This window comes from Oncorhynchus clarkii, chromosome 22, assembly GCF_045791955.1.
Source record: "Oncorhynchus clarkii lewisi isolate Uvic-CL-2024 chromosome 22, UVic_Ocla_1.0, whole genome shotgun sequence".
In the NCBI taxonomy this organism is placed as follows: domain Eukaryota; kingdom Metazoa; phylum Chordata; class Actinopteri; order Salmoniformes; family Salmonidae; genus Oncorhynchus; species Oncorhynchus clarkii.
Genome location: NC_092168.1, coordinates 9,203,064 through 9,229,956, shown reverse-complemented (window position 1 = coordinate 9,229,956; position 26,893 = coordinate 9,203,064). Strand labels below are relative to the sequence as shown.

Sequence of the window (26,893 nt, the reverse complement as noted above, 5' to 3'; positions counted from 1 at the left end):
CCAAACTCCCTCAGACCGGTTGTGTGTTTGTGCACCTAATTTGGTGTTTCTCTCGCTCTTCTGACATGTTTAGACTCAGCACATGAGGAATGATTTAGTGTACAGTACATAAGCCTCCGACTAAATGTGAGTAAATATGTTATATAATCCCTCCTTTCCAAGTCTGTATCGGTTTATCTGAGCCAGTATAGTTTGCAGTGTTTTACGGCTGCAGCTGAGGCCTCTATCCTGAGAGACTTATCCCTTCAAGTCACAGAGAGAGCTGGTGACTCTGTAAAGTGTGTGTGTGTGGGAGTCCGTGGAGGCCTCTGCGTAGACTGTTGCCCCGGGCCCCTCTCTCTCTGCTCTGCACTGCTCTGTGGCAGGACTGAATGGGACAGAGAAATGCTCTTTGTGATTGCGTGAGCAGATGAATACACTGGTCCATCGCCCAGCTTAGGAGCGTTTGAGACCCGGCTGAACTAATGACCTCGCCCCCCTTTGTGCCTGGCCTCAAAGGGAAGAGGAGGATAATACTTTCTGCAAGGAGCGCCGCCCGGCTCCCACTTCACATTCACCTCCCTTTTCCTCATCCTTAAAATGGCCTCCCCTCCCAGGCTGGTTTTCTTTATAAGGAAACAGCAGCTACTCTGGCACATTCCACCTCCTCCAGCTTCAGCACCGATGGCCACTGGAGTAGGGTCAACAGTAGATGAGCAGACAACAGCAACATGTAGGAAGGTAGTGAATCTGGTTGAAAGCAGTGGAATGTCACTGGGTGCTGTCCTGTCATTCAGTGGTCCATCTATCAAAGCTCTCAAAGAAAACTGATTAATCATTAATGGATCGTCGTCATCAATCAATTGTTCATCATCAATCCATTAATAGATTATTTATATATAAAAACAGAAATCCTCTTTGCTGAATTAAAGAAACAGAAGCGACCATCATGCCGATGTATTATGAACTCACATTTTCAACATCACGACAGGTTTTCTGGCCCGACACAACGCGTTAAGATTCCCCTGGCTCCTGTTGTTTGCTTTTGGGATTAGGCTGTGCAGAAGGGGGTGGATGGACAGGCTTTGTACCACAGCCACATCCATTTAACTCTATTGAAAGGGCCCTGAGCTGAGACTTCCAATTGTCTAGTGGTCAGTGATATTCTCATGACCTCACCTGCCCCACACATAGGACTGCCTAATGACCTATGTTAATGGCAATCACAATCTGTCGTTAACCTCTGCTCTCCACGGCCGCACACACACTGCGAAGCTCCCTGCATGGAAAACACGTTCATTCAGACCCCAGAGCTGGTTTATGAATACGGTAGAAGAAGCAGGAAACCGCCGCTATGAAAAATGTGGAACCTTCAGAAGAGCTTCAGAAATCCAAGGTTGATGTGGACAACAGAACAGTGTGTGTAGGCGGCGAGACCCCTACAGTCAGGCCCCCTTTCTCTTGTCCACTCCTAAAGGGGTTGTGTTGTATGGTAAACCCGGGTTACCCAGCTCCCTAGGCATCACAACCCACAAAGGTCTGTTCAGAGTCTCCACATGATTGATTACAGTAAGAAAAACCCTCCAGGGTCATCCATCATACCTCTCTCTTCTGGTTGGGCCAGCCACACACAGTACCAGTACCGAACAGTGTTTCAGTACCGAATACTACATACTGGGGTAAGGAGAGGACAGCCATGCAGTTAGCCACATCATGTGAACCATGTGAAGAAAGCAATCGAGGACAATGTAGGCCTAGGTAAGGCTTTGTTGTAAAGGGTCTTCTTGGATGTTCCTCTCCACTGTGTAACGTTACTAGACACTAGAGTAGTTGGAGTGTGACTGCTTTGGTCAGGTGACTGTCTCCATGCCTCACTGAGGAGTTTTAGAAGGAAACATGCTGCAGCAGCAAGCAGCTGACTTACTGTCAATTACTTACAATTCATGTGGCCAGATGAGGATTTGCTATGTGAATGGTAATCACACTCACAATGCTGCCAGTATGAATATCAATAACTCCCTCCCTTAACTCAAACTGGGGCTGTTTTCAGTGAATCTGCAAAAATGTATTAAAAAAAACTTGGATCAGACAAGAACATTGGGCCTTTGTAGATCAATGAAACTAGTTAATGTCAGGCTTTTAATGTGAAGGTTGTGCCCTCTCTTGATTGAACTTCATAAATCTCACCACCCACCAGCAGAATGCAGACAACTGCCAACGGTGTTTGTAGGCTATCTCAGTATTAGGGCTGGGAATTGCCAGGGACCTCACGATACGATATTATCACAATACTTTGGTGCCGATACGATATCTACTAAAATGGCGCCGGAGAAGAAGGCAGACGTTTTACGTGCCCCCAACCGATTGTGTTTTTTTTGTTTGTTTATTTGCAACTTATTTTGTACATAATGTTGCCGCTACCGTCTCTTGTGATCGAAAATAACTTCTGGACATCAGGACTGCGATTACTCCCCACGGACTGGCAGAATCCTTTTTTCCCCTTCAACCTCTCTGGGATATGTGGGACGCTAGCGTCCCACCTGGCCAAAAGCCAGTGAAAATGCAGATCGCCAAATTCATATAAATAACTATAAAAATCTAACTTTCATTAAATCACACATGCAAGATAGCAAATTAAAGCTACACTTGTTGTGAATCCAGCCAACATGTCAGATTTCAAAAAGGCTTTTTGGTGAAAGCAAACAATGCTATTATCTGAGGATAGCACCTCCGTAAACAAAGAGAGAAACCATATTTCAACCCTGCAGGCGCGACACAAAATGCAGAAATAAAATATAATTCATGCCTTACCTTTGACGAGCTTCTTTTGTTGGCACTCCAATATGTCCTATAAACATCACAAATGGTCCTTTTGTTCGATTAATTCTGTCGATATATATCCATAATGTCCATTTATTTGGCGCGTTTGATCCAGAAAAACACCGGTTCCAACTTGCTCAACGTCACTACAAAATATCTCAAAAGTTACCTGTAAACTTTGCCAAAACATTTCAAACTACTTTTGTAATACAACTTTAGGTATTTTTTAACGTAAATAATCGATAAAATCAAAGATTGGATGATCTGTGTTCAATACCGAAAGAAAACAAACTGAAGCATGCTTTCTGGTCACTCACCTCTATCTACAGTACACTTCAAGTGACCCTGGTTCAAGATGGCTGTACTTCTTCATTACACAAAGGAATAACCTCAACCAATTTCTAAAGACTGTTGACATCCAGTGGAAGCCATAGGAACTGCAAGAAGGTCCCTTAGAAATTCCCAATGGATTCCCAATGAAAACACATTGAAAACACATTGAAAAAAGAGTGACCTCAAAAAATAAAAAAATCTGAATGGTTTGTCCTCGGAGTTTCGCCTGCTAAATAAGTTCTGTTATACTCACAGACATGATTCAAACAGTTTTAGAAACTTCAGAGTGTTTTCTATCCAAATCTACTAATAATATGCATATCTTATCTTCTGGGGATGAGTAGCAGGCAGTTGAATTTGGGCATCCATTTCACCCGGATGTGAAAATACTGCCCCCTGTCACCAAGAAGTTGACGAGGCCGATGCGAACGATATACTGCTTTTGCGGGAACAGGCCCAGATCCCCGTGATTTGCGTGAAGAGGAGGCAGAGAAAAAGGAGCCAGAGGGCAGGCTGCCTTCTGAGAATTCGAATAAACCGCCACTTCCTTCCATTCTGCTAGCAAATGTGCAATCTTTGAACAATAAAATACATGACCTACGTGGAAGATTAAATTACCAATGGGACATTCAAAACTGTAATATCTTATGCATCTCGGAGTCGTGGTTGAACGACGACACTATCAACATACAGCTGGCTGGTTATACGCTGCACCGGCAGGATAGAACAGCGGTGTCTGGTAAGACAAGGGGCGGTGGACTATATATTTTTGTAAATAACAGCTGGTGCACGATATCTAAGTAAGTCTAGAGCTATTGCTCGCCTGAGGTAGAGTATATCATGTTAAGCTGTAGACCACACTATCTACCTAGAGAGTTTTCATCTGTATTTTTCATAGCTGTTTACTTACCACCACAGTCAGAGGTTGGCACTAAGACAGCATTGAATGAGCTGTATTCTGCCATAAGCAAACAAGAAAAAGCTCACCCAGAGGTGGCACTCCTAGTAGCCTGGACTTTAATGCAGGGAAACTTAAATCCGTTTTACCAAATTTCTTTCAGCATGTTAAATGTGCAATCAGAAGAAAAATAACTCGACCACCTTTACTCCACAATCAGAGATGCATACAAAGCTCTCCCTCACCCTCCATTTGGCAAATCTGACCATAATTCTATCCTCCTGATTCCTGCTGACAAGCAAAACATTTAAGCAGGAAGCACCAGTGACTTGATCAATAAAAAAGTGGTCAGATGAAGCAGATGCTAAGCTACAGGACTATTTTGCTAGCACAGACTGGAATATGTTTCGGGATTCCTCCGATGGCATTGAAGAGTACACCACATCAGTCATTGGCTTCATCAATAACTTCGTCAATGACGTCGTCCCCACAGTGACCGTACGTACATACCCATGGATTACAGGCAACATCTGTGAGTTAAAGGCTAGAGACGCCGCTTTCAAAGAGCGGGACTCTAACCTGGAAGCTTATAAGAAATCCCGCTATGCCCTCCGACGAACCATCAAACAGGCAAAGCGTCAATACAGGACTATGATCGAATCGTCCGAGTAATACCAACGAGTAATACCAACATGTTTCAAGCAGACCACCGTATTGCCTGTGCCCAAGAACACTAAGGTAACATGCCTTAATGACTACCAACACGTAGCACTCACGTCTGTAGCCATGAAGTGCTTTGAAAGGCTGGTCATGGCTCACATCAACACCATTATCCCAGAAACCCTAGACCCACCAATTTGCATACCGCCCCAACAGATCCCAGATGATGCAATCTCTATTGCACTCCACACTGCCCTTTCCCACCTGGACAAAAGGAACACCTATGTGAGAATGCTATTAATTGACTACAGCTCAGCGTTCAACACCATAGTGCCCTCAAAGCTCATCATTAAGCTTAGGACTATAGGACTAAACACCTCCCTCTGCAACTGGATCCTGGACTTCCTGACGAGCCACCCCCAGGTGGTAAGGGTAGGTACCAACACATCCCCCAGGCTGATCCTCAACACAGGGGCCCCTCAGGGGTGCGTGCTCAGAGCCCTCATGTACTCCCTGTTCACTCATGACTGCACGGTCAGGCACGACTCCAACACCATCATTAAGTTTGCCGATGACATAACCTGATCACCGACAACAACAAGACAACCTATAGGGAGGAGACCTGGCCGTGTGGTGCCAGGATAACAACCTCTCCCTCAACGTGATCAAGACAAAGGAGATGATTGTGGACTACAGGAAAAGGAGGACCGAGCACGCCCCCATTCACATCGACGGGCTATAGTGGAGCAGGTTGGGATCTTCAAATTCCTTGGTGCCCACATCACCAACAAAATAACATAGTTCAGAAACACCAAGACAAAACCTATTCCCTATCAGGAGACAAAAAAAGATTTGTCATGAGTCCTCAGATCCTTTAAAGGTTCTACAGCTGCACCATCGAGAGTATCTGGTTGCCTGGTATGGCAAATTCTCGGCCTCCGTGCGGGCAGAGGTCGGTTGAAGAGGATGCATGTATATAGTCTCGCTATTGTTATTTTACTGCTGCTCTTTAATTACTTGTTACTTTTATTTCTTATTCTTATCCATATTTCTTTGAAGATCATTATCCCGGAGTTGCCTCTTCAATGTTGACGTTGATACTGGTGTTTTGCTGTACTATTTAATGAAGCTACCAGTTGAGGACTTGTGAGGTGTCTGTTTCTCAATCTAGACACTCTAATGTACTTGTCCTCTTGGTTTGTTGTGCACCCGGGCTTCCCACTCCACTTTCTATTCTGGTTAGAGACAGTTTGCTCTGTTCTGTGAAGGGAGTAGTACGCAGCATGGGTCCTGACGAGTTTCAGAATAAAGTGATTTGTTTCTGGACGTTTGGGGCCTTAATCGAATCCACAAATGCTGATGTTCCAGATACTCAACTAGTCTAAAGAAGGCCAGTTTCATTGCTTCTTTAATCAGCACAACAGTTTTCAGCTGTGATAACATAATTGCAAAAGGGTTTTCCAAAGATCAATTAGCCTTTTAAAATGATAAACTTGGATTAGCTAACACAACATGCCATTGGAACACAGGAGTGATGGTTGCTGATAATGGACCTCTGTACCCCTATGTAGATATTCCTTTAAATCTGCCGTTTCCAGCTACAATAGTCATTTACAACATTAACAATGTCTACACTGTATTTCTGATCAATTTGATGTTATTTTAATTGCCCCAAAAATGTGCTTCTCTTTCAAAAACAAGGACATTTCTAAGTGACCCCAAACTTTTGAACGGTAGTGTGTATCACCCCATCACTACTCAGTATGTTGTTGAGAAAGAGCTGTCAGGATGTTCTTCTCTTTCTATTCTTCTCTCTAATCACACTGCTGCCATTGCCTTTGTAACATATGTATTTGTGACCCCACAAATTATCATTAGGCCCACATCTGCTTGTCTTTGACCCCTTTAGCACCTGGTGACCTAGGTATGAAAATATTTGCTGTGATGAGATGATGTCTCAGGTAAAACAGGGACATGCTTTGTGGATAATCATTTTTCTTCACTTCTGAGTGATGGGAGTAAGATCATGTTCTCCTGTAGTTTCCTAAAACTGGAACAGTGTTCTGGATGTTGACCTCGAGAGAGATAAATGTAGTTAGAGACATGTATCCTCACATCGCCCCACCGCCAGCTCCCTTTTCTTAGCCCTTACAGACTTGTTAAGTCCTTATTATACATGTGTGATTCTCATGTGTGTTTTTGAGATCAACCGACTGGTTTGAACGGCACACCTGTGCTGCTCTGTGGGAGAGCTCTCTCTATCTCATTGTGTTGCTTGGCACCTCATTGGTATTCATATCTTCTCCTATAGAGATTATGATGGTTTAATTAAAAACTTCCCTGGGCTTCTGTCAGCTTTATGCAGTATCAGCTGGCACATCGTGTATTTTCCCCACGCTTCCAATGCCCTTTCTTGCCTCTCTGCTTGAAACCAGCTTGAAATAAACCATGTGGGAAAGACATTGTCTGGCCCAGATATGTTTCCCATACCTGCTTCAATTGACCATTTATGAAGAGGAATGGGAAATGTCATGGTTGCTGGCTGCCCACCGCCTCCACCCTCTCCCATCATCCCCCTCCCTCTGTCCCTGTAACTCAGGGGAGGCTGGTGAAGACATCCCAGTGCACAGGCCACTACAGAGCATCAGATGTTTTACTGCGGGATGATTCTGCAGTCTGCCTGCCTGATTGCCTGCAGCACGGCTTCAGCCTCTGGTTTAACCAGCTCATTTGTTCACCTCAGAAACTTTTTGGGAGTTTCAGTGACATGCTGCAGCTAAAAGACAGTCAGCATGAGTTTCTTTCCCCAGGGACCACCAGCAGAGATGACTCAATGAATTCTCTTCAACACAGATGTTTTTTAACACTGCCAGTGGGTCTCGTCTCTGACAGGCTATTGATATTCAGAAAACTGAACATTGAGGAAATACTGTCAGTGGATTTTAGTCTGGAGGATGCTTTGGAAATAGCATTTTGGCATTCTTCATAAACAAGAGAGCGTAATAAATTTGAAAGATGAAGCCTTTTGAGAAGGAAGAGATGATGAACTGTGATTGCATATTCTCTTGATCCTCTTTAGTGTCACAGACAGAAATTGGGCTGCCGTGTGGAGATTGATTCCTCAATGTGACTGATGTTATCACACAGGTGAAATGCGTTTTTGAGGAATGTGTATCCAAGTAGCCAACATACTCTGAAGCTTGTGGAATGCGTGGAATTGTATTATTATCCTGGACTAACTCACTAACTAACTCAATCGGTCCTCTCTGAATTGGGTATTTTGCCAGCTTGCGTGATGTTTTGACTGTTGCCGTGACTACAGCTGGCTGACCAAAGGGGTCTTGTAGGGGAGAAAATATATTTCCCTCCAGGATTCCCAGATTGGCTGCATGATTTCCCCTAGAGATGAGTCTAGAGATGAGTCTAGACAGGAGAGGTTGCTGATATGGCAGTCACTCAGACAGGCAGCCATACTGGACTTACTTAAAGATAAAGAAGACTAATTTTGTACACTTGGTTAAAACTCATTGCTATTTTATCATGTACAAGCTGATGTATACTAACTACCCCTATCACCCACTTCATTTGTATCTTTCCCTCTCAGGTTTTCTCTCTCTGTCTCTGTGTGCTGCCTGTGTGTTAACCTTGACAGCTTTTGTGAGACTGTCACCCTGGTCTCGGAAGTACACTGGGAAGCCTCATTGGCACGCAGTCTAGCGTGAGAATTCCCCATTGGTGTAATGTCCTATGGTCATGTGGCTTTGTGTGTTGACAAAAAGAATCTGCATTCATTATAGCCTTTCTTCATTTTCTCTCAGTGATTCATCAAATTAACTGGTGAGAAACTAATAGAGGTTAGTGCACACACACACACACACACACACACACACACACACACACACACACACACACACACACACACACAAAATGAAAATATCAGGCCAATTGTATGGCGAGGAAAATTATGAATATGATTTTCTTCATGTAAACAAGCAAAAGCCCATAAGGAATGTACTGTAAGTCTGAGCTTCTGCGGCAGTCCAAGTGTCACGATTTGAATTGTAAGCGTATTTTTGTCTGGCATAAGCTCATCCCTGCTCAAGGTTACATCTCCTTTGTTTAGAGGGTATTGCAACTGAGGGTCGGTCGAGCAAGTACACTGCTGGTGGGGGGGGGGGGGGGGGAGCTTTGGATTTCTTCACTGAGAGTGACAGATAACATTCCAGTGCACAGATTTGCTCTGAAAGGCGGGTGACACAATCAAAAATTACACCCTGAAAGACATTTTGAAGCATTCAGCTGTGCTACCAAACATCACCTCAAATGGCAGCAGGAGGAAAATGGGCCTCATAAACCATGCATGAAGGACTCGGTTTAAATTCACTGTGGTTGACTTTTATTTTGTGTGGTTGGTTACATTGCCAGACGGACTGAATATAGACTACCCTGCATGAAACAAACATTTGCTTTGGATATCAATATGAAATCAATACTTTGTGTACTGCGGCATAATGATTTGCTAATTTGACTCTGTTCTAATAACTCAAGTTAACGTGATCATATTTGACATTCAGATTCAATAAAAGGCCCCTGTAGTCACTTTATAGTTAGACGTATATACAGTGCCTTCAGAAAGTATTCAAACCCATTGACTTACAGTGCATTCGGAAAGTATTCAGACCCCTTTGACTTTTCCCAGATTTGAGCCTTATTCTAAAATGGATTACTGTCAACTGAGGGACCTTATATAGACATGTGTGTGCCTTTTCAAATCATATCCAATCAATTGAATTTACCACAGGTGGACTCCAATCAAGTTGTAGAAACATCTCAAGGATGATCAATTTCGAGTCTCATTGCGAAGGGTCTGCACACTCATTTAAATAAGGTATTTCAGTTTTTTTTTTTTTTAACTGTTTTCGCTTTGTCATTATGTGGTATTGTGTGTAGATTGATTTGGAAAAATAATTGATTCAATCAATTTTAGAATAAGGCTGTAATGTAACACAATGTGGAAAAAGTTAAGGAGTCTGAATACTTTCAGAATGCACTGTATTTCACATTGTGTTGTGTTGCAGCCTGAATTCAAAATGGATTAAATATATTTTTTAAATCTCAAACATCTTCACACAGTACCCCATAACGACAAAATGAAAATGTGTTTTTAGAATTTATATCACATTTATTTGTAAATTAAATAGAGAAATATCTCATTTAAATAGGTATTCTCACCCCTGAGTCAATACTTTGTTGAAGGACCTTTGGCAGCAATTACAGCTGTGAGTCTTTCTGGATAAGTCTCTAAGAGCTTTCCACACCTGGATTGTGCAAATTTGCCCATTATTCTTTAAAAAATCCTTCAAGCTCTGTTTAATTGGTTGTTGATCATTGCTTGACAATGATTTTCAGGTCTTGCCATAGATTTTCTAGCAGATTTACGTCAAAACTGTTACTCAGGCACTCAGCTATATTCACTGTCTTCTTGGTAAGCATCTCCAGTGTAGATTTGGCCTTGTGTTTTAGGTTATTGTCCTGCTGAAAGGTGAATTCATCCCCCAGTGTCTAGTGGGAAGCAGGCTGAACCAGGCTTTCCTCTGGAATTTTGCCTGTACTTAGCTCCATTCAGTTTATTTTTTATCTTGCAAAACTCCCCAGTCCTTAACAATTACAAGCATACCCATAACATTATGCTGTCACCACTATGCTTGAAAATATGGAGAGTGGTACTCAGTAAGGTGTTGGATTGGATTTGCCCCAAACATAACACTTTGTATTTAGGACAAAGTTAATTGCTTTGCCACATTTTCTGCAATATTATTTTGGTTCCTTGTTGCAAACAGGATGCATGTTTTTGCATTTTTTATTCTGTACAAGCTTCCTTCTTTTCATTCTGTCAGTTATGTTAGTATTGTGGAGTAACTACTATGTTGTTGATCCATCCTCAGTTTCTATCACAGCCATTAAACTCTGTAACTGTTTTAAAGTCACCATTGTCCTCATGGTGAAATCCCTGAGTGGTTTCCTTTCTCTCCGGTAACTGAGCTAAGAAGAACGCCTGTATCTTTGTAGTGACTGGGTTTATTGATACACCATCCAAAGTGTAATTAATAACTTCACCATGCTCAAAGGGATATTCAATGTCTGCCTAATTTATATTTTACCCATTTCCCAATAGGTCCCCTTCTTTGCGAGGCATTGGAAATTCTTCCTGGTCTTTGTTGTTGAACCTGAGTTTGAAATGTACTGCTCGATTGAGGGACATTACAGATAATTGTATGTGTGAGGTAGAGATAAGGCAGTCATTCAAAAATCATGTTAAACACTATTATTGCACACAGAGTGAGTCCGTCTTATTTAGGCTTGCCATAATAAAGGGGTTGAATACTTATTGACTCAAGACATTTCAGCTTTTTATTTTTAATTCATTTGTAAACATTTTAGAAAACGCAATTCCACTTTGACATTATGAGGTATTGTGTGTCGGCCAGTGACACAATATATACATGTAATACATTTTTTTAATTCTGTGTGTAAAACACAACAAAGTGTGGAGAAAGTCAAGGGGTGTGACTACTTTCTGAAGGCACCATTTTTTAACTCCTCTTTTATCACCCTTTTAAATGCATAATGCAAGTTGCCACATTTTCACCTCACCCATCACCCTGTTCTAGTCTATGTCTACAGGCAGTTATGAATTTGCCTAAAACCCTTCCAGTTGAGTAATTGATTTCCACTTAAATCTTTAATCAATTACTTGAATTATTATCATTATTATATTTTTATGGGTAGGGCAGGTCCTCATTGGCCTTGGTCCTCTTTGATTAGGGAGAAACAAGAATGAAAAGGACTGTAATCATTTTTACATCGTCTTGGTGCAGGGCTTTATAATTAGAATGGGTTGATTTCCTTGGACCACAGCATGGGCTGAAATTGCAGGCCTTGCCTGGGCCAGGACTTGAGGAAAAGCAACTGAAATAGCCCATGGTGAGTTTACGTTACTGTTTCCCTCTGGGTTTTTAGCTCTGGTTCAGATGGCAGTGTAGCGACCAGAACACACAGCCAACAGCCTGTCCAGCCAGCAACTGTTTTAATGCCAGCTTTTTTTGTGGCGCCTCTTGTTTTCAAAAGCATCAGCCCTAATTACAACTTTGTCATAATGTCTTTAGCATGCAATATGGCTGAAAAGTAGCGCCCACTGTCTAGCAGCGTTACACAAATGAGCTCGCTCGAAAAGGGGGTTTTATGATCTGACATTCAGTCAAGGACTGGTATTTAGTTTTACGAGCGAAAAAGATACGGTGACAATGAGGATATTGTCATTGTAAACAGGTCTAGCTCTTGAAATGTGAGACTGAGAATTGTGTAGGAATTTAGGCCTACATCATTTACTGGCAAACAGGACAAACTGAAGTCACCATTTGCACCCTGTATAACTTGAGCACTGTGATAAAAGTCCCCTCCCTCCCTCCCTCCCTCCCTCCCTCCCTCCCTCCCTCCCTCCCTCCCTCCCTCCCTCCCTCCCTCCCTCCCTCCCTCCCTCCCTCCCTCCCAGAGCCCCCTAGTGAAGTACAACCCTCCTCTTTGATGGCTACTTCTCGAAAGTGGTATTGTAATACGGTAGTAGTGTCTGTGTTAATTGCCCTTGTAACTCTGAGCCGTTTTGGATTCGTCATGAATGGAGGGGTTCTCTCTCTATCTGTACCCCCCCCCCCCAACCCTGTCGTATAACACCCTGACACCATGGTGAAGCTGTGTGTTCATTTGCTACTGCAAACAACTAGCTTAGCGACGGAGGAGGTCCCGCTCAAACTGCTTGACCTCTGATCGCCTGGCCTGTGCTTGCGCTCATCTTCATAATTCAATGGCCTTAACGAAAACCTTTTTTGTCTATTCCCAACTCACATTGTCTTCATTGAAGCGTTTTTTTCCCTTTGTAAAGTAACAGACATTGTTTCAGTAATAGTCTAGTCTAGTAGTGGTGAACATAGCCTATAGGCTAGATTAGGTGGTGAGGGCAAATCCTGAAAATGGATGCAGAAAGAATCAGGATCTTCCGTACCAAAGCATAGTGTGGAGTTTCCCTTGTCTCTGGGTGGTGTAATTGGTCGAGATGAGTCCCTGAACAAGCCCAGTAGCTCTACTGATATACGATCTGCCGGCTTTAGCATTTGATCAGCTTCAGAGCCTAATAAAATACAAGTCTAGAAATTAACCTAGCTGATCATTTATTCAGTACAAGTGCGTGAGGTTCTTCCAGCCAGGATGGTCAGTGAGTCACACAAATGTGTCATGTTTGTTAGCCATTCAATAATAGCCCACTAACAGATCTGTTTTTGTGGGTTGAATCTATTGAATATGGATTGTGATCTCTGGTCAGAAGGTCACGACCAGGTCATGGTGACCACAGGGCTCAGCTCAGCTGCGTGGTCAAACACTTCACAAGCGCCTGGAAGATTGCGGAGGTGTCATTGCACCGGGGCCAGTTCCTGTTACTGGCATTCTTACTTGTTTAAGAGCCCTTTAAACACAAGACAGCTTTGTGTCCTTTGTGGCAAGGCCCCAGAGAGAACACAGCGCTCTGTTGCATATTATTCCCAGCAGCCAACACTTATTTCCCCTTAGGAACCGAGCGCTGGCTGGCTGGCTAAAAGCAGCAGACCACTAGCGTCTTGCTTCTCTCCCATTGGTTCAGCCTCACGGTCCAGACTGGCGTCATGGGCTTCGTCCCAAATGGCAACCTATTCCCTATACATTGCACTACTTTTGACCAGGGTCTATTGGGTTCTGGTAAAAGGAGTGTACTGTGTAGGGAATAGGGTGCCATTGGGACACAAACCATGGATCATCTGGGAAAAGGGTCCCAAACAAGAGGCTGGCATGGTCCTTAGAACAGAGCCATGCAGAGCCAAGCCTAATGGGCAAGACTGTGGCTCCCCACATCTGTGATTATGATCCAGCCTGCCCTGTCTCTTGACGCATGAGCAGCAGTACTATTAGAGGTTCATCATTCAGACATTTTAATGTGTGGTTGGTTAGATGAGAGCCTGAGAGGGCAACATTTCGATTCAACAGAAGAGATTACTTTTGAGAATGGTCTTTCCATTCGATGTTGGCTCTTGGTAAAGAGTCTGCGTTTTCCATCTAGAACTCTGGGCTACTAAATCGGAATCTTTAGCAGGTCTTGAGCCAGGTCATCCCCAGCAAGCACTCCAGGGACCTGTTTGGAAGAAACAGCTTTGGCCTAAGTGCTCACTGTGTCTAACACAGGAAGCCCGTAGACTATACATGATGGGAAAGACTCCAAGCTATAGCTGAGGCCATAAACTTGCAGAACAGGTTATTGTGTTTTCTTTTCAAGAAGGAATGCTTCTTGAGCTGAGGAGTCCGTGATAAATGGGAAGTGGCCCTTCTTTTCTCACAAAGATTTGGGAGCAACATGGGAACATGAGGGCTCCATACAGTACTCACTGAAGCTATCACTGCGTCCCATGTTTTCAGGGATTAGCCTACAGGGTAGTGAGTTTCTAGAATGGCTTATCAGACTTAATGCACTCAGAGGAGACCTGAAAGGGCACTTACCCACAAGTTAGGTTATCCACTGTTAGCTGGATCCCACAGAGTTCAGCTCTGTGCACAGTGTAGATAGTGTACTCTGTTTTGGAGTAACCTATTGCATCAATAACGGCATGTTTTAGCATTTTGCTTGTCAAGCTGCTCCACCCTGAACCACTGAATTGAAGACATTAGTTCTGGATCATTATTCATTCCTTACACATGAGCTGTTCAATGAATTTACTGAGCCAAAACAGTAATGGCTAATATTTGCTCAAGTGGGTTTGTCCAAAGGTTTTTGGATCACCCTCTTCAGCAGCGGGGGATTGGTCAATGAGTCACGCAGGTCATCTCGGCTCTGTGGTCAATGACGCCACTCTTATTTATGCTGCAAACAGGGTGTTGTGCCACATCCTGAGCCACGTGGTGTTAGATGAAACAGCGTGGGCCCATGACCTCAGGTTAAACCACACGGCATGTGGCTCCATTCACTCAGGATGTGTGTATCTGATTCTGTCCTGGAGTACCAATGATCATCATCACTCTCTGGATCTGGACTTATCTTGGTATCCTAAAGACATCTGAAACTGTCTGTTTGATTTCATAGTGTGTCCAGGAGCAGCTCTCCACCAACTGCATCTGACTGTGCGGAACACAGCATTAGGGGAAAGCCTCCCTGGGAGGATAGGTTCGTTCTGCTGTCTGAATGCCTTCAAGTACATTAGACATTCAGAGTCCACAAGTCTGGCAATATCTGATCTCAAATCGGTTTTTGGCCCCATGGAGATTTTGAAAGGTTTGATGTATTTGATGTGTAAAAGCTTCACTTCTATAATCCAGTTTGCCGAAGGATGTCCTTAACAGTGTCCTCCATCCTCTCTCCTCAGCGGGTGATCTCCACAGTGCCCAGCGAAGGTGCCCGCCAGGCAGAGGTGCACACCAAATCCATGAGCCTGGCAGCCTCCACCAGCCCTATGTCCCAGAGGATGTGTTCAGACTGAGCCTGGCCAAGGGCGTGTCCATGTCCCTGCCCTCATCTCCCCTGCTGCCTCGTCAGTCCTACTTGATGCCCTTGCGCTCCAGCAAGAGATCCCCTGGTAAGCACTACCACTGCCTCCAACTGCACCTCACCTCACCTCTTTCACTTTTAGGCTTACAGCACTACTATTACTGCAATACATACACCCCTACACTGACATTTATCAGTCCAGGCGTGAAGTGCTATGAGCATGTACTGTTTCCCCGCCGTGTCTCTGCCGTGTTCATCCCAGGCTGGGACTGGTTCAGTCTCGGTGGACGTCCTCTGAAAGTGAGGTTTCCTGTCTTGCTTTAGCTGTTCTTGTGTCACTGCTGAACATCTGACACAGCGCCTGAGGATCCACAATCCTTTTCGCTTTCAACCACAATTTCGGTAGCTTCCAGCTTTTCCCACTAAACATGTCACGCTGCCTTGCGGTTGTTATCCTTGAAAAACAGCTTGTCGAAAAGAGAGGAAAAAACAAGACCACTCAGCGTTTGCACTGTATTCCATCTCCACGTGGGTCCTGTGTGTTTGAGTGACACAGGGTGGAGGAGGGTAAAGGGTTTGTTTGTTTCCCGGTATCCCTCCTCTTCAGCCCTCCATCTCTCCCTCTTTATTTGATCAGCTTCTGTCAGGATGGTGGTCTTCACAACGACGGAGCTTGTCAGCACCCGATTGGGTGTTAACGGGGGCGTGTGTATACACAGGGTCACATTGTCGGTCCTCTTCCTCTGCCCCCTTCCCTCTCCATGTTGAGAACATGGCTTCAACAGCTGCGGGCGTGTGCAGCCGTCTTCAAAGCAGCCCGGGCCGTTGTATCTGGAGTCTTTGTTTTGTGAAGATTTAGCAAAGAGGATAGAAATCCTTTAAGTGGTCACTCTGGCCTCACATCTGGGACTCATCTGTGTGGTGTCTACTCTTTGTTTTGAGTGCTCTGTGCTTTGATGTAGCCTTTAGTATAAGATGTGCTGGCTAGTATGCTGTTGGCTTCTCGATACAACTAGGCCACTGGTGTGGTTTCAGATCAAGGCTCTGTCTGCTTAAGGTCGTTGCTGAATTATTTTCTACACCTCAAGCAAATGCTTAGATTTATCATCAGTAACATACCTTTATTTTGGAGATTGAAAATGTGGAAATCTCTGCGGATGAGGTACATTTCACTCGCTCCCAACTGTATTGGAAATTGGAACTGTATTTTTGTATATTTTTGCCTGTTTCGAATTAGGTTTCTAATGGGGGAGTTGTATCCTGTTCTAATTTCAGCTACAGATTAGCTTGGGAATAGTACTCTCTGATCCAGACTGTTTTCATTTGAGAGATTGTGGTTGCCTCAGCTTTTCACCCTCTCAACCTCATTTGCTATGCTCTTTTTCACCAAATCTCTCCACACAGTACTCTCCGATTCGAATGTTGGACTAGTGAGTATTATAAAGCAAGCAGCATATGTTATGCAAATTAACTTTGTTTTCAAAAGGAGCCTTCGTCTGCAAATATGCTTACTCTGAAGTTTATTGTGCTAAAACAAGAATCGGTAGCTGTATTTGTTAAAGCCAAGCAAAACCGTAGTCAGGTCAAGGAATGTGAACGCCACATCTGAATGTGTTGTAAGTTTGCCTGAGCAGTTTGCCTGAGCAGTGCACAGTCCCCAATGACTCACCTCCTACTAAACTTAAAAACACCTTTTATTCTCTATCCTCCAGGCAGTATTGGTATTTGCCATGATTGTATTAAACCCATTAAAGGCAGCTCTGATGAAAAGCACATTGACACGGAAAGAGAGAGAGGGAAAGAGAGGGAGAGGGAGGACAGGGTTTGTGAAGGTGACCAGAGAGTGAAGAGCGAGGCCCGTGTTCATTACAGTCACACACTGCTTTGGTGGCACTCTGAAGGTAATGAAGGACTAAAGGGGTATAGCAGAGGAGAGAACTAGTTAAGATGGGGTCAGAGAAGAAGGGAAAGGGGGATGGTTGAGGCTCGGTGCTCCACTCTCTTGTTCACAGGTAAGTGTCAAACTGCAGGGGGAGAGTTTGCACCTACGGTTAATAAACACACCCCTACCGTAGGAAACATCCCAGCTCTCACTAAAAACATGGTTGCCATCTTGAATGTGTTCTTTTGGTCAAATACCTTCAGCGCCAACCCATAGCGAAAGCCTACCGTGGGAGAGTGTGTGTGTTTACTCTGCTGTAGTTTAGCGATGTATTTCCAAAGGGAAATGCCATGACCCAGGGACTTATCCTCTTATATAGACGTCATGTCAGAGAGGGGGAATGAGAGAGAGAGAGACGCACGTAAGTGAAAGCTGGTTGTGCTGATTCATCCGGGCAGCTCAGAAACATGCCTAGAGTTACCATGACTGAGCACCCGGCAACTCAGCGCAGGAAGGAATGCTGGGGGGGGCTGGCTCTCTGCCAGCCACATCCTGTCCTGTCTCCCCCCCACGCTAGTCAACCCGTCTCTCTCTACCCACCCTGCTGCTCATCCTACCCCCATACTCCTCCTCATCCATCCACTATGACATTTATGGGAAGTGGTTGCTCTGTTCCCGACGACGTTGTGACTTGCTTCACTTCCTGACCGATTGGAGAATCTATAGCGTTGTGGCGGAAGGCTTGATTTTAATGGCCGTCCTTTCATGAAGACTTCACATAAACATCACAGAAAGCACTGCATGACAATTAAGAGTGTGACGAATGCCTGAGCCACATGGTCCTGGTGCTGCTGCTGCTTTGATCAGCTAAGCAGAGAGCTTACAACGAAAGCAGCGCAGACATGTGTTGCACAGGACCTCCAGTTTACAGTCTGAAGTTTACAGGTCCGAAGGAGGCTGGTTCTGCTCTAACTGCCTGTGGGACATGATGAAATCCTGGGCAGGTCCACAGTGACCTCCTCTGGTCATGACGGGTCACTGTGTGTGCCATCAGTGTTCCTTCAACGTTTTTTCTGCTGCCTCTCATCTTCCACCACAGACCAGCCAGTAACACTCTGAGCTCTGAACCGGCAGTCTCCATCTCCTTGATGACTCTCTGGGGACTGGATGTGCATGAGCAAAATTCAAACATCCCATCTCCTCTCAGCCGTACATACACACATCTAAATGCTCATCAGTCGTCCAGCCCCCCCCCCCCCCCCCCAGATATCCCAATAACAGCTCTGCTTCCATCCCAATGACCAATAACAGGTCTGCTTCCATCCCAATGACCAATAAAAGCTTTGCTTCCATCCCAATGACCAATAACAGCTCTGCTTACATCCCAATGACCAATAACAGCTCTGCTTCCATCCCAATGACCAATAACAGCACTGCTTCCATCCCAATGACAGGCTTTACTAGTGTCATTGAATTTCAACTAAGGAGATAGAGTGGAGTTTACACTCCACTCCCCCCACCAGAGAGGCTAAGTGAATGGACATGCTGAGTCACGTGAGCAACAATTAGGCCTATACTTAGCCATCATGATGCGCTTTAGGGAAACATAAAACGGCAGTTCATAACTTCATATCATATTTATCGCCGTCTCAGGCCGCTTATAATTTTTATCTGTATTTATATGAAATGAGGCTTGGGCAGAGAAGGTCCCTCGAAGGCCATTACACGTGGAAATCATTTAAACTTGTACGCTTTGATGGGGAGCTTTGGCCCCACTTCTCTATGGTTCAAATACTTATTTTATTTATCTCAATGAGTCAGGCAGATGGGAAGGAGAGCACGATGCAGGACTCTTGGCACTGGGGTCTCTCAGTTTGATATCTATATCATCATCGGGTCTGAGAGGTTCATCTAAGTCTTCTTTCTTTGCCCGTCCAGGCATGTAAGTAACCCTGACTGGCCACTGCTATTGATGGATGTGAGAAGACCCTGCTGCCATGATACACTCTACAGTCTCCTTAAGTCCAGTGCTAGGATATCACACAGTGTCTGTATGGAGACCCATAGTGGAGTGATACAGATCTACGCTTCGGAGCGGGTAGTGAGAGATGCAAAGAGAAGCCGTCCATAGTTCACTCAAAGTTCACCCAACGGTATCCGTGAGTGAGGGGCTGCCACTTAAATGTTTGAGTCAGGCTAGCCTCCTCACAAATACCACATCAGACTAATTGAGTAGAGAGAAATAGAGTTTGAACGACAAAAAGAGAACAAGCACAGGGACACGGTTGCCATTCCCCTGGCACAACACAATGTCCTTAATGTTGTGTATCCTTTCAAAAGGTACATGTTCACAATCTTGATTTAGTACCTAAATGTAGGAAAGTGTATTGACCACTTTCCTACAGGAAAGCAATTGGAAAGGGATATCAGAATAGGAAACACATGGATTGGTAGGCCTGTACATTAGTACTGCTTGAGGGACTATTGATTTGAAGAGAACAAAAGGATTGAATGAATAGTAAATATTGGCAGTGTCACATGAAGGAGGTGCAGAGTCACTAGACAGGATATTGGTACAATAGGTAACGCAGAGAAGATTGGATTCATGTCAACAAAGAATTGATAGAGCACTGTGTCTGTCATAAGGGCTGACGGGTGGTGTTTAAGTACAACAGCAGGGTGTTTTATGGATCAAAATGGGGCTTAGTTGGTAGGTGTGGCAGTGGGCATAGCCAATGGCGCCACCAAACATTTTAGAGGCCCTCCTCTTGGCTGCAGAGAGACAACATTTTTGCATTGGGGTAGAGAAAAAACTCAACTTTTTAAAAGCCAATTTCCTGGAATACTACACATTTTGCCATGGGTTTTATGCTGTCTGAGTGACTCGAACATTATAACAAAATCAAGTGGGGGCCCCATTCCGTGACAAAAATTCTCCTGAATGTTTAGTCAGGAATTTTTGATTCTCCATGACTGTCTACCTTTGATTTTGATAATTGTCCGTTTTTTAAATATATAGTTCCATGATCTTTTCTACATACTTTTTATCTGGTTTTAAGTTTACACTGAAAGCGTTTTACCATCCCGAAAGGTTTATAAAAAAAAACTACGGAATGGCTTGGCAGTAATGGCTTAGCAGTAATGGCTTAGCAGTAATGGCTTAGCATGGCTATGTGTTTTCCACTACATTTGATAATAATACCAAATACATGAATATAATATAGGCTAATATATACAGGTAATTTAATACTTAGGTTTCAGTTTGGTTAACTCTTGAACGGATATAACCCCCTGGATCTGTCACAAGATTTTCATAATTATGACTGATATTGATAAAGGCCGACTTTCTTTTCCATGCTCAAGTCTCTTCGAAATGTTTTCTCAATATTCATTTTCCCTCCGCTCTCCCCCTCCCTGCCTGCCAAATTGTTTTTTTTTTGTCTCTCATCCAAATCACTGTTCGGTTTCCTATTTTAAAAATTGAACATTTTAAATGATGAATTATACTTAAAAGCATAAATGTTCCTTCTGGTAACATTTGTCATTACTTTAGCTTTCCATCGGGTCTTACACATCTTTTTTGGTCTCTGTCAAGGGGATGCAATTTCATTTCAAAGCCAATGACATACAGTATGTTCAGACATCTCCTGAAGTCACCTCTACAGTATTAGCTCAGGAGTTACTTGCCTGCCTCGGGGGTATATCGATGTGTTTCTGGGGGCTGTGGTAGAAAGGCTATATGATGCGTCCCGAATCACACACTATTCCCTTTTGACGAGGACCAATAGAGATCAAATGTCTATGAATATACTGAATAATAATACTATGGTGCCTGAGGAAGGGTTCTTTCTTCAAAACCCATTGTTTCAGATAGTTCATGGATAACAAGAAAATGGCCACTGCTGTCTGAATTGTCGACTATTTCAATAAAGCCTACATTATACGGTAGAAGAGGGAGGTTTTTTATGAAGCACCTAATGTCAAGATGTTTGACTTTGGCCTTTTTTCTTCTCAGAAATTCAAGACCATGCATTCCCGGCAGTTACCCATGCATAATTAATGTAGCTCAACAGAGAGGGTGAGAATAGACATGACTATTAAACATGTAGAAAGCATTATACCTATTTGTAATTCCCCCATACTGGTTAGTTTCAGAAATGCATTGCATTATCCAGAATGATAACGGTTATGAGTAAAATAGTAAGTAGCCTATGTATGCTCATGTCATTATCATGACACAGGCATGTCAAACATGAATATAATGAAGTAATTCTCTTCTAGGGTGCCTAATGGGTGTATTATAATAGAAGGGCAAAGAGGAGGCCTTAATAGCTTATCACTATGGGATCTGTGTCTTGCTCTCCCCATTTGTTTTGTGTAATAAAATAATTGACCAATGCTCAATGTCTTACACTTGTAACTGGATCCATTATGTTGCAAATCTTTATTTCCAACCGTCTTTTATCTCAGTCTGAATACATTCTGTTTCACTACTGAGCTGTAGAATGACGTCCCGACAGCAGAAAGAAGGGTATTGTCCGGCCTCCTTTTCTTGTTGCCACAAAGAGCCGTGTTGTGTTTCATGAAGAGTTGAAACGTTAACAAGTCAGAGTCCATCTTGAAGAATGTGGAAATGCTCATTAAAGATGTTTTTGAAAGCGTAGATAATCACCCCGTTCCTCATTAGGGATTGACATCAACCGAACGGACAATATTTTAACATTTGAGTGCTTTTCTGAACTACGTTTATGTAGCGTAATAGCTCATGTGCATACCTTGGACGGCTTTCACTTGTCTAAGGTCGAGTGACAGGCGGCCGTGTGTGTACGCGTGCATGCGTGTTTATGTGTGTGCGTGGCACAGCTCAGTGGGCATGGCCCTCTAAGCTTCACCACAGAAAGCCAGTGTGCAGAGTGAGATCACGCTTGGCTGCCTCTCTCTCTCCTGAGACCAGACCACTCTGCTTGGCTCCTCTGTATGCCCCCTCACCCCTATATGACTGTCTAGCCCCCCTCTGCCCTGTTTTCTTCACCCTTTTTTGGGTAAACTCCTAGCCAGGAAGCTGGACCCTGTTTGAATACTTCAGAAATGCACCCTTCCTTCCTTGTTTCCTTGAGGTAAGCATAGATTTCTACGTGATTGTATAGGTGAAAACAAGGCGACTACCGTATTATGTTCACCAATCCAACCCGTTCAGAGCTGTGATTACTTCAAGGAAGGAAAGCTGCAGGATGGAAGTATTCGAACAGGGCCCTGGTCTCTCAGGTGCACAAGTTTCTGGACCAATAGTGTGTCTACTATCTCTTGTCCAGATTGGATTCCAGACTTATTTTGTTCATCAACCAGGAAGACACACACTAGATAGTAGGCCGTTGTTTGATAGTGTGTTGTTTACACAGGATCGAATCATGGATAGCATTGTGTTGTATATGGCAAGACATCTGTGTGTCCTGCCACCCATTTTTGTCCCTTGTAAACAGGCCTTTAAAACCCACTGAACCATCACAGTTCTGCTGAATTAAAGCACCATTGATGTCCTTTGTAAATAAACTGCCTTGTTCCTGGGTTGTGTTAATTAGGCACAAAACAGAAGCAAACAGAGTGAAACAGAGAAGGACTACCTGAACTTGTCCAATAACAAACACCTGTTTTTGTTAAAGTTTTGATATGTTTTGCTATGGTTTGTGCTAATGAATACGACCCTGGTTTGTATCCATAGGACTGTTGTTATGGCGTTTTCCTTTCCTCTCCCTCCCACCCACCCTCTCTGTGTTCAATTCTGTTTCTTTCCGCTTTCTTCCCCTGCTGTGATGAGCTCATGGTCGCCGTTGGAGGACATCACACTGAGATAATACTTATTTGTCCTCTCTGCGAGGGGTCTGCTGAGAGCAATGAGTTCGGCTCATGCATTTTAATTTGTTATGATTGGCTTAGAGAGTCGATGTGATTTTGGGTCCTGGGGTGGTCTGTCTGTGTGGGGATTGGGAAGTGTAGAGAGACAGGCTCTTATGTTGGATGAGGCTGTGAAGAGGAACATGGTGGTTTGGCACCCTATTCCCTTATACTTTTAGCCAAGGCCCGTCAAAGTAGTACACTGTTTAGGGGAAAAGATGCCTTTTGGGATGCACACAGTCTTAAGAGAGACAGAGGAAGCTGGCGTAATGTCTTCTCCTCCTTGGTCTGTCCTTTACAACGTCTCAACGCCCCCACTCACTCACTCTCCAGCCCTTTTCATGCTTATTTAACAATGCAATTTCTCATTGGGCAGGCCTTCAGTGCAGAATATTAACGCTCTAAAGGCGTTCTCAGGGGGCAGGCAGCCATTGATGAAGGCGTCCAGGGAAACATCAAAGACTCTTACGTCTTGGAGATGAGATTTTGGTGTAAAAAACTCTGTATTTTGTCCTCTGTCTCTAAACTAGCTATACCTCACCATATCTACATTATCGAGCCCTTTCACTTGATTCGATCTTAGTACAGTCACATTTTGGTTTCTGCTTGAGTGGATTCACTCCTTTGACAATATCTCAACTTTCAAGCATGTGGTTTGTATTATTCACATCATCATGGCATACTATATGCATAGAAATGAAATGCTTGAAGGAAGTGAATGCATTGGTGGGTTGGTGATTATCCTGTGAATTTTGACCTCGACTTAGTAAATCTACTATCTAAAACAGCGTGGTCTGTCTCCTCTCTTCCCCCTAGCTAATTGGCTCTGTGTGACTTCTCCTAATAGGTAGAGCCTGACTGTCCACAGATAAATGGAGTCTTATGCAGACTGTTTGCCAACTCAGCCAAGAAGCTGACTTGGTAGGGTTGCAAAAAAATGCAAGTAACTTCAGCTTCTTGGCTGAGGATAGGTTTGCAAAAACGTTCAGAAGATTCCCAAGTTTTCCAGAAATCCTGGTCGGAGGAAGCTGACTTGGCCAGGTCCTTCCTGATGGAGGCCAGCCACAGACAAATCAGACCGGTTCAGACTTCAGCTCACATGTGGTTTAGTTGAAAGAGATCCAGCCTAGTTGGTGGTGCTCCAGAAACATCTGTCTCCCTGGCATTGTAGAACGTTAGTTCCAGGCAGCTCCCATGCTCGGTCACTGGATTGGTTCCTGTTTGGGTGCTCTTTGCTCATCTTTATGCACTGTTTTCCACTCTAAATATGACGATTTTCTTCTATGATATGTATAATACCTCTAATTTACTCACATACACCCGCATATCTCATATAGTTTTATCAGTGCTATTGACGTAGGACAAATAGACATTCCTGATGATTACCACATGCCACAGCATTGGCGGTGTAGCCCTGGCTACGCTCTATGCATTTCAAGTCCTATATCCATAGATGGCAGTATGAATCAAGCTGAAGCGGTGGTTGGTTCCTGTGCTTTAACATTGCTGGCTGCTGGCTGGAACCGTATATGAGGACAAGATCACAGATGGGGGAAGCGAGATGGTTTCACAGCAGCACAGCACACGCTGGACCAATGTTCCATCTGAGTCCGAGGGAGGGAGAGCTAACACACACCCAGACACACACACGCAAACACACACACGCAAACACACACACGCACACAGAGGTGGGGGTGGATATGATGTGGGAATGGGAAACGGCAATCTCTTTCTCCCCATCTAATCTTTCTGTTATGACTGGGGTTACACATGCAGTCACTAGAACACCAGAGGAGAACTAGATTGGGTTCTAGTAGGTCAATCTGGAAGGAAGGAATGCATACCATTCTTATAGATTTAAAGTTTACTTCCTGGTATTCGTTGTTTTTCCCCCACTGCTTTTTGGTCAGGTTTCTTGCTCACCTGGGTCAGTATTTATCCTCCTTGTCTTTATGTCTTAGTGACACTTGTTTATTATATTTATATTTGAAAGACTTTCTGCTCAGGGTTGATGCCCTCAGGCAAACAATATGTGCTGTTTACTCATAATATTTGTTGCCAGTGCAATACACATTTAGGTTTTGTAGAAACATCTCTCATGGCCCATCATGCTGTCTTTTCATGGCTGTGAGAGGCAGGCTGTGTGTGTGTGTGTGTGAAAGCATGCTGGTTCAGAGATGTCCTTTGATAGTGCTGCTGTCACAGGAAGAATTGAATAGCAGGCAGCCTCCTTTTGAATGGCTTGGCCCTGCACTGTGCCCTGGGATCAGGGGTGTGAGTGCAGACACACACACACACACACACACACACACACACACACTCACACTCACACTCACACTCACACTCACACTCACACTCACACAAAACACATACACTACAGTTGCTACAGAGCGATGCCTCCGGCGTGGCCAGTGCGACAGCGGTTGTATCATAAAGACAGGCAGGGAACAGTGATGCGTCCCAAGTTACACCCTATTCCTTGTATAGTGCACTGCTTTTGACCAGAGACCTGGTAAAATATAGTGCACTATGTAGGGAATAGTGTGCCGTGGGATAAGGTGCTTCTAATCCTGTCAGTCGGAGGAGAGAGACAACAGTACACTAATCTCCGTAGTCCTCACCAAGGGGGTCAGAACCGAGACCCTCCTGAGGATCCTTAGCTCCTGTCCCAGAAACAACACCTGATGGGACGCAGCCTGGACCTCATTCTGCAAACCACTCTCTCCTGATCCCATACATGCCAACAAACGCACACTTTACCTTACCGCAGAGGCACACACCCTCTCATGCATGCGCACGCACACACACACGCACACGCACACACACACACACGTCACAAAGTTTCTACGAGGCTAATTGCTGTGGTTTCCTGCTGCAGTAGTTTGCATTCCCCGGAGCTGGCCGGTGTGTTTGTTACTGCTGGGTGTCTGCAGCTCTCTCTTTCTCTCCGGGCTGTCAGACAGTGGAGCTCTGCCGAGCCCGTCCCGCAACGAATTCCCATCTGGAAAAAGTGAATCCTGCGAGAACTCTCAACGCTCTCTCTATCTTTCTCCCTCCTCTCTCTTCTTCTTCTCTCTCTCTCTCTCTCTCTCTCTCTCTCTCTCTCTCTCTCTCTCTTTCTCTCTCCTCTCTCTCTTTCTCTTTTCTTCTCTCTCTCTATCTTTCTCCCTTCTCTCTCTCTTGCTGCGCTCTGGCTGAAGGTCCAATCAGGAAGCCCAAGTATGTGGAGAGCCCTCGCGTTCCCGGGGACTCCATCATCTCAGCGCTGAGGAAAGTGGCTGACAGCAAGACAGAGTCCTCCCACAATGGTGAGTGTATTCTGGATGTTTGTGTGTGTGTCTGTGTGTCTTTCTATGGGGTTTGGCTGTGATAGGCACTGGAGGAGATGGAATGAGAAAGACTGACACTGGTTCTGTCTGTCTTATCCTCTGGAATTCACCAGGGTTTTGACTCCGGAGCTGTTTGGAGTGTGTGTTCGATAGAGTGTGTGTTCGACAGAGTGTGTGTTCGACAGAGTGTGTGTTCGACAGAGTGTGTTTTCTACAGAGTGTGTTTTCTACAGAGTGTGTGTTCGAGAAAGTGTGTGTTCGACAGAGTGTGTGTTCGAGAAAGTGTGTGTTCGACAGAGTGTGTGTTCGACAAAGTGTGTGTTCGGCAGAGTGTGTATTCTACAGTGTGTGTTCAACAGTGTATGTTCGACAGTGTGTGTGTTCGACAGTGTGTGTGTTCGACAGAGTTTGCGTTCGACAGAGTGTGTGTTCGACAGAGTGTGTGTTCGTTAGAGTGTGTATTCTGCAGTGTGTGTTCTAAAGAGTGTTTTCTACAGAGTGTGTTTTCTACAGAGTGTGTGTTCTACAGAGTGTGTGTT

The 26,893-nt window shown here is 44.2% G+C and overlaps 1 protein-coding gene across 2 annotated transcripts in view; it reads left to right on the top strand.

Moving 5' to 3' along the window:
* LOC139380298 (protein TANC1-like) overlaps positions 1–26,893 on the top strand; it is a 183,201-nt gene that overhangs the window by 53,371 nt on the left and 102,937 nt on the right. For both annotated transcript variants that reach the window (XM_071122882.1, XM_071122883.1), the window contains exons 3-4: positions 15,130–15,339; positions 26,226–26,333. In XM_071122882.1, the coding sequence (XP_070978983.1) occupies positions 15,130–15,339; positions 26,226–26,333 (318 nt within the window). The remainder of the gene's footprint in view (positions 1–15,129; positions 15,340–26,225; positions 26,334–26,893) is intronic.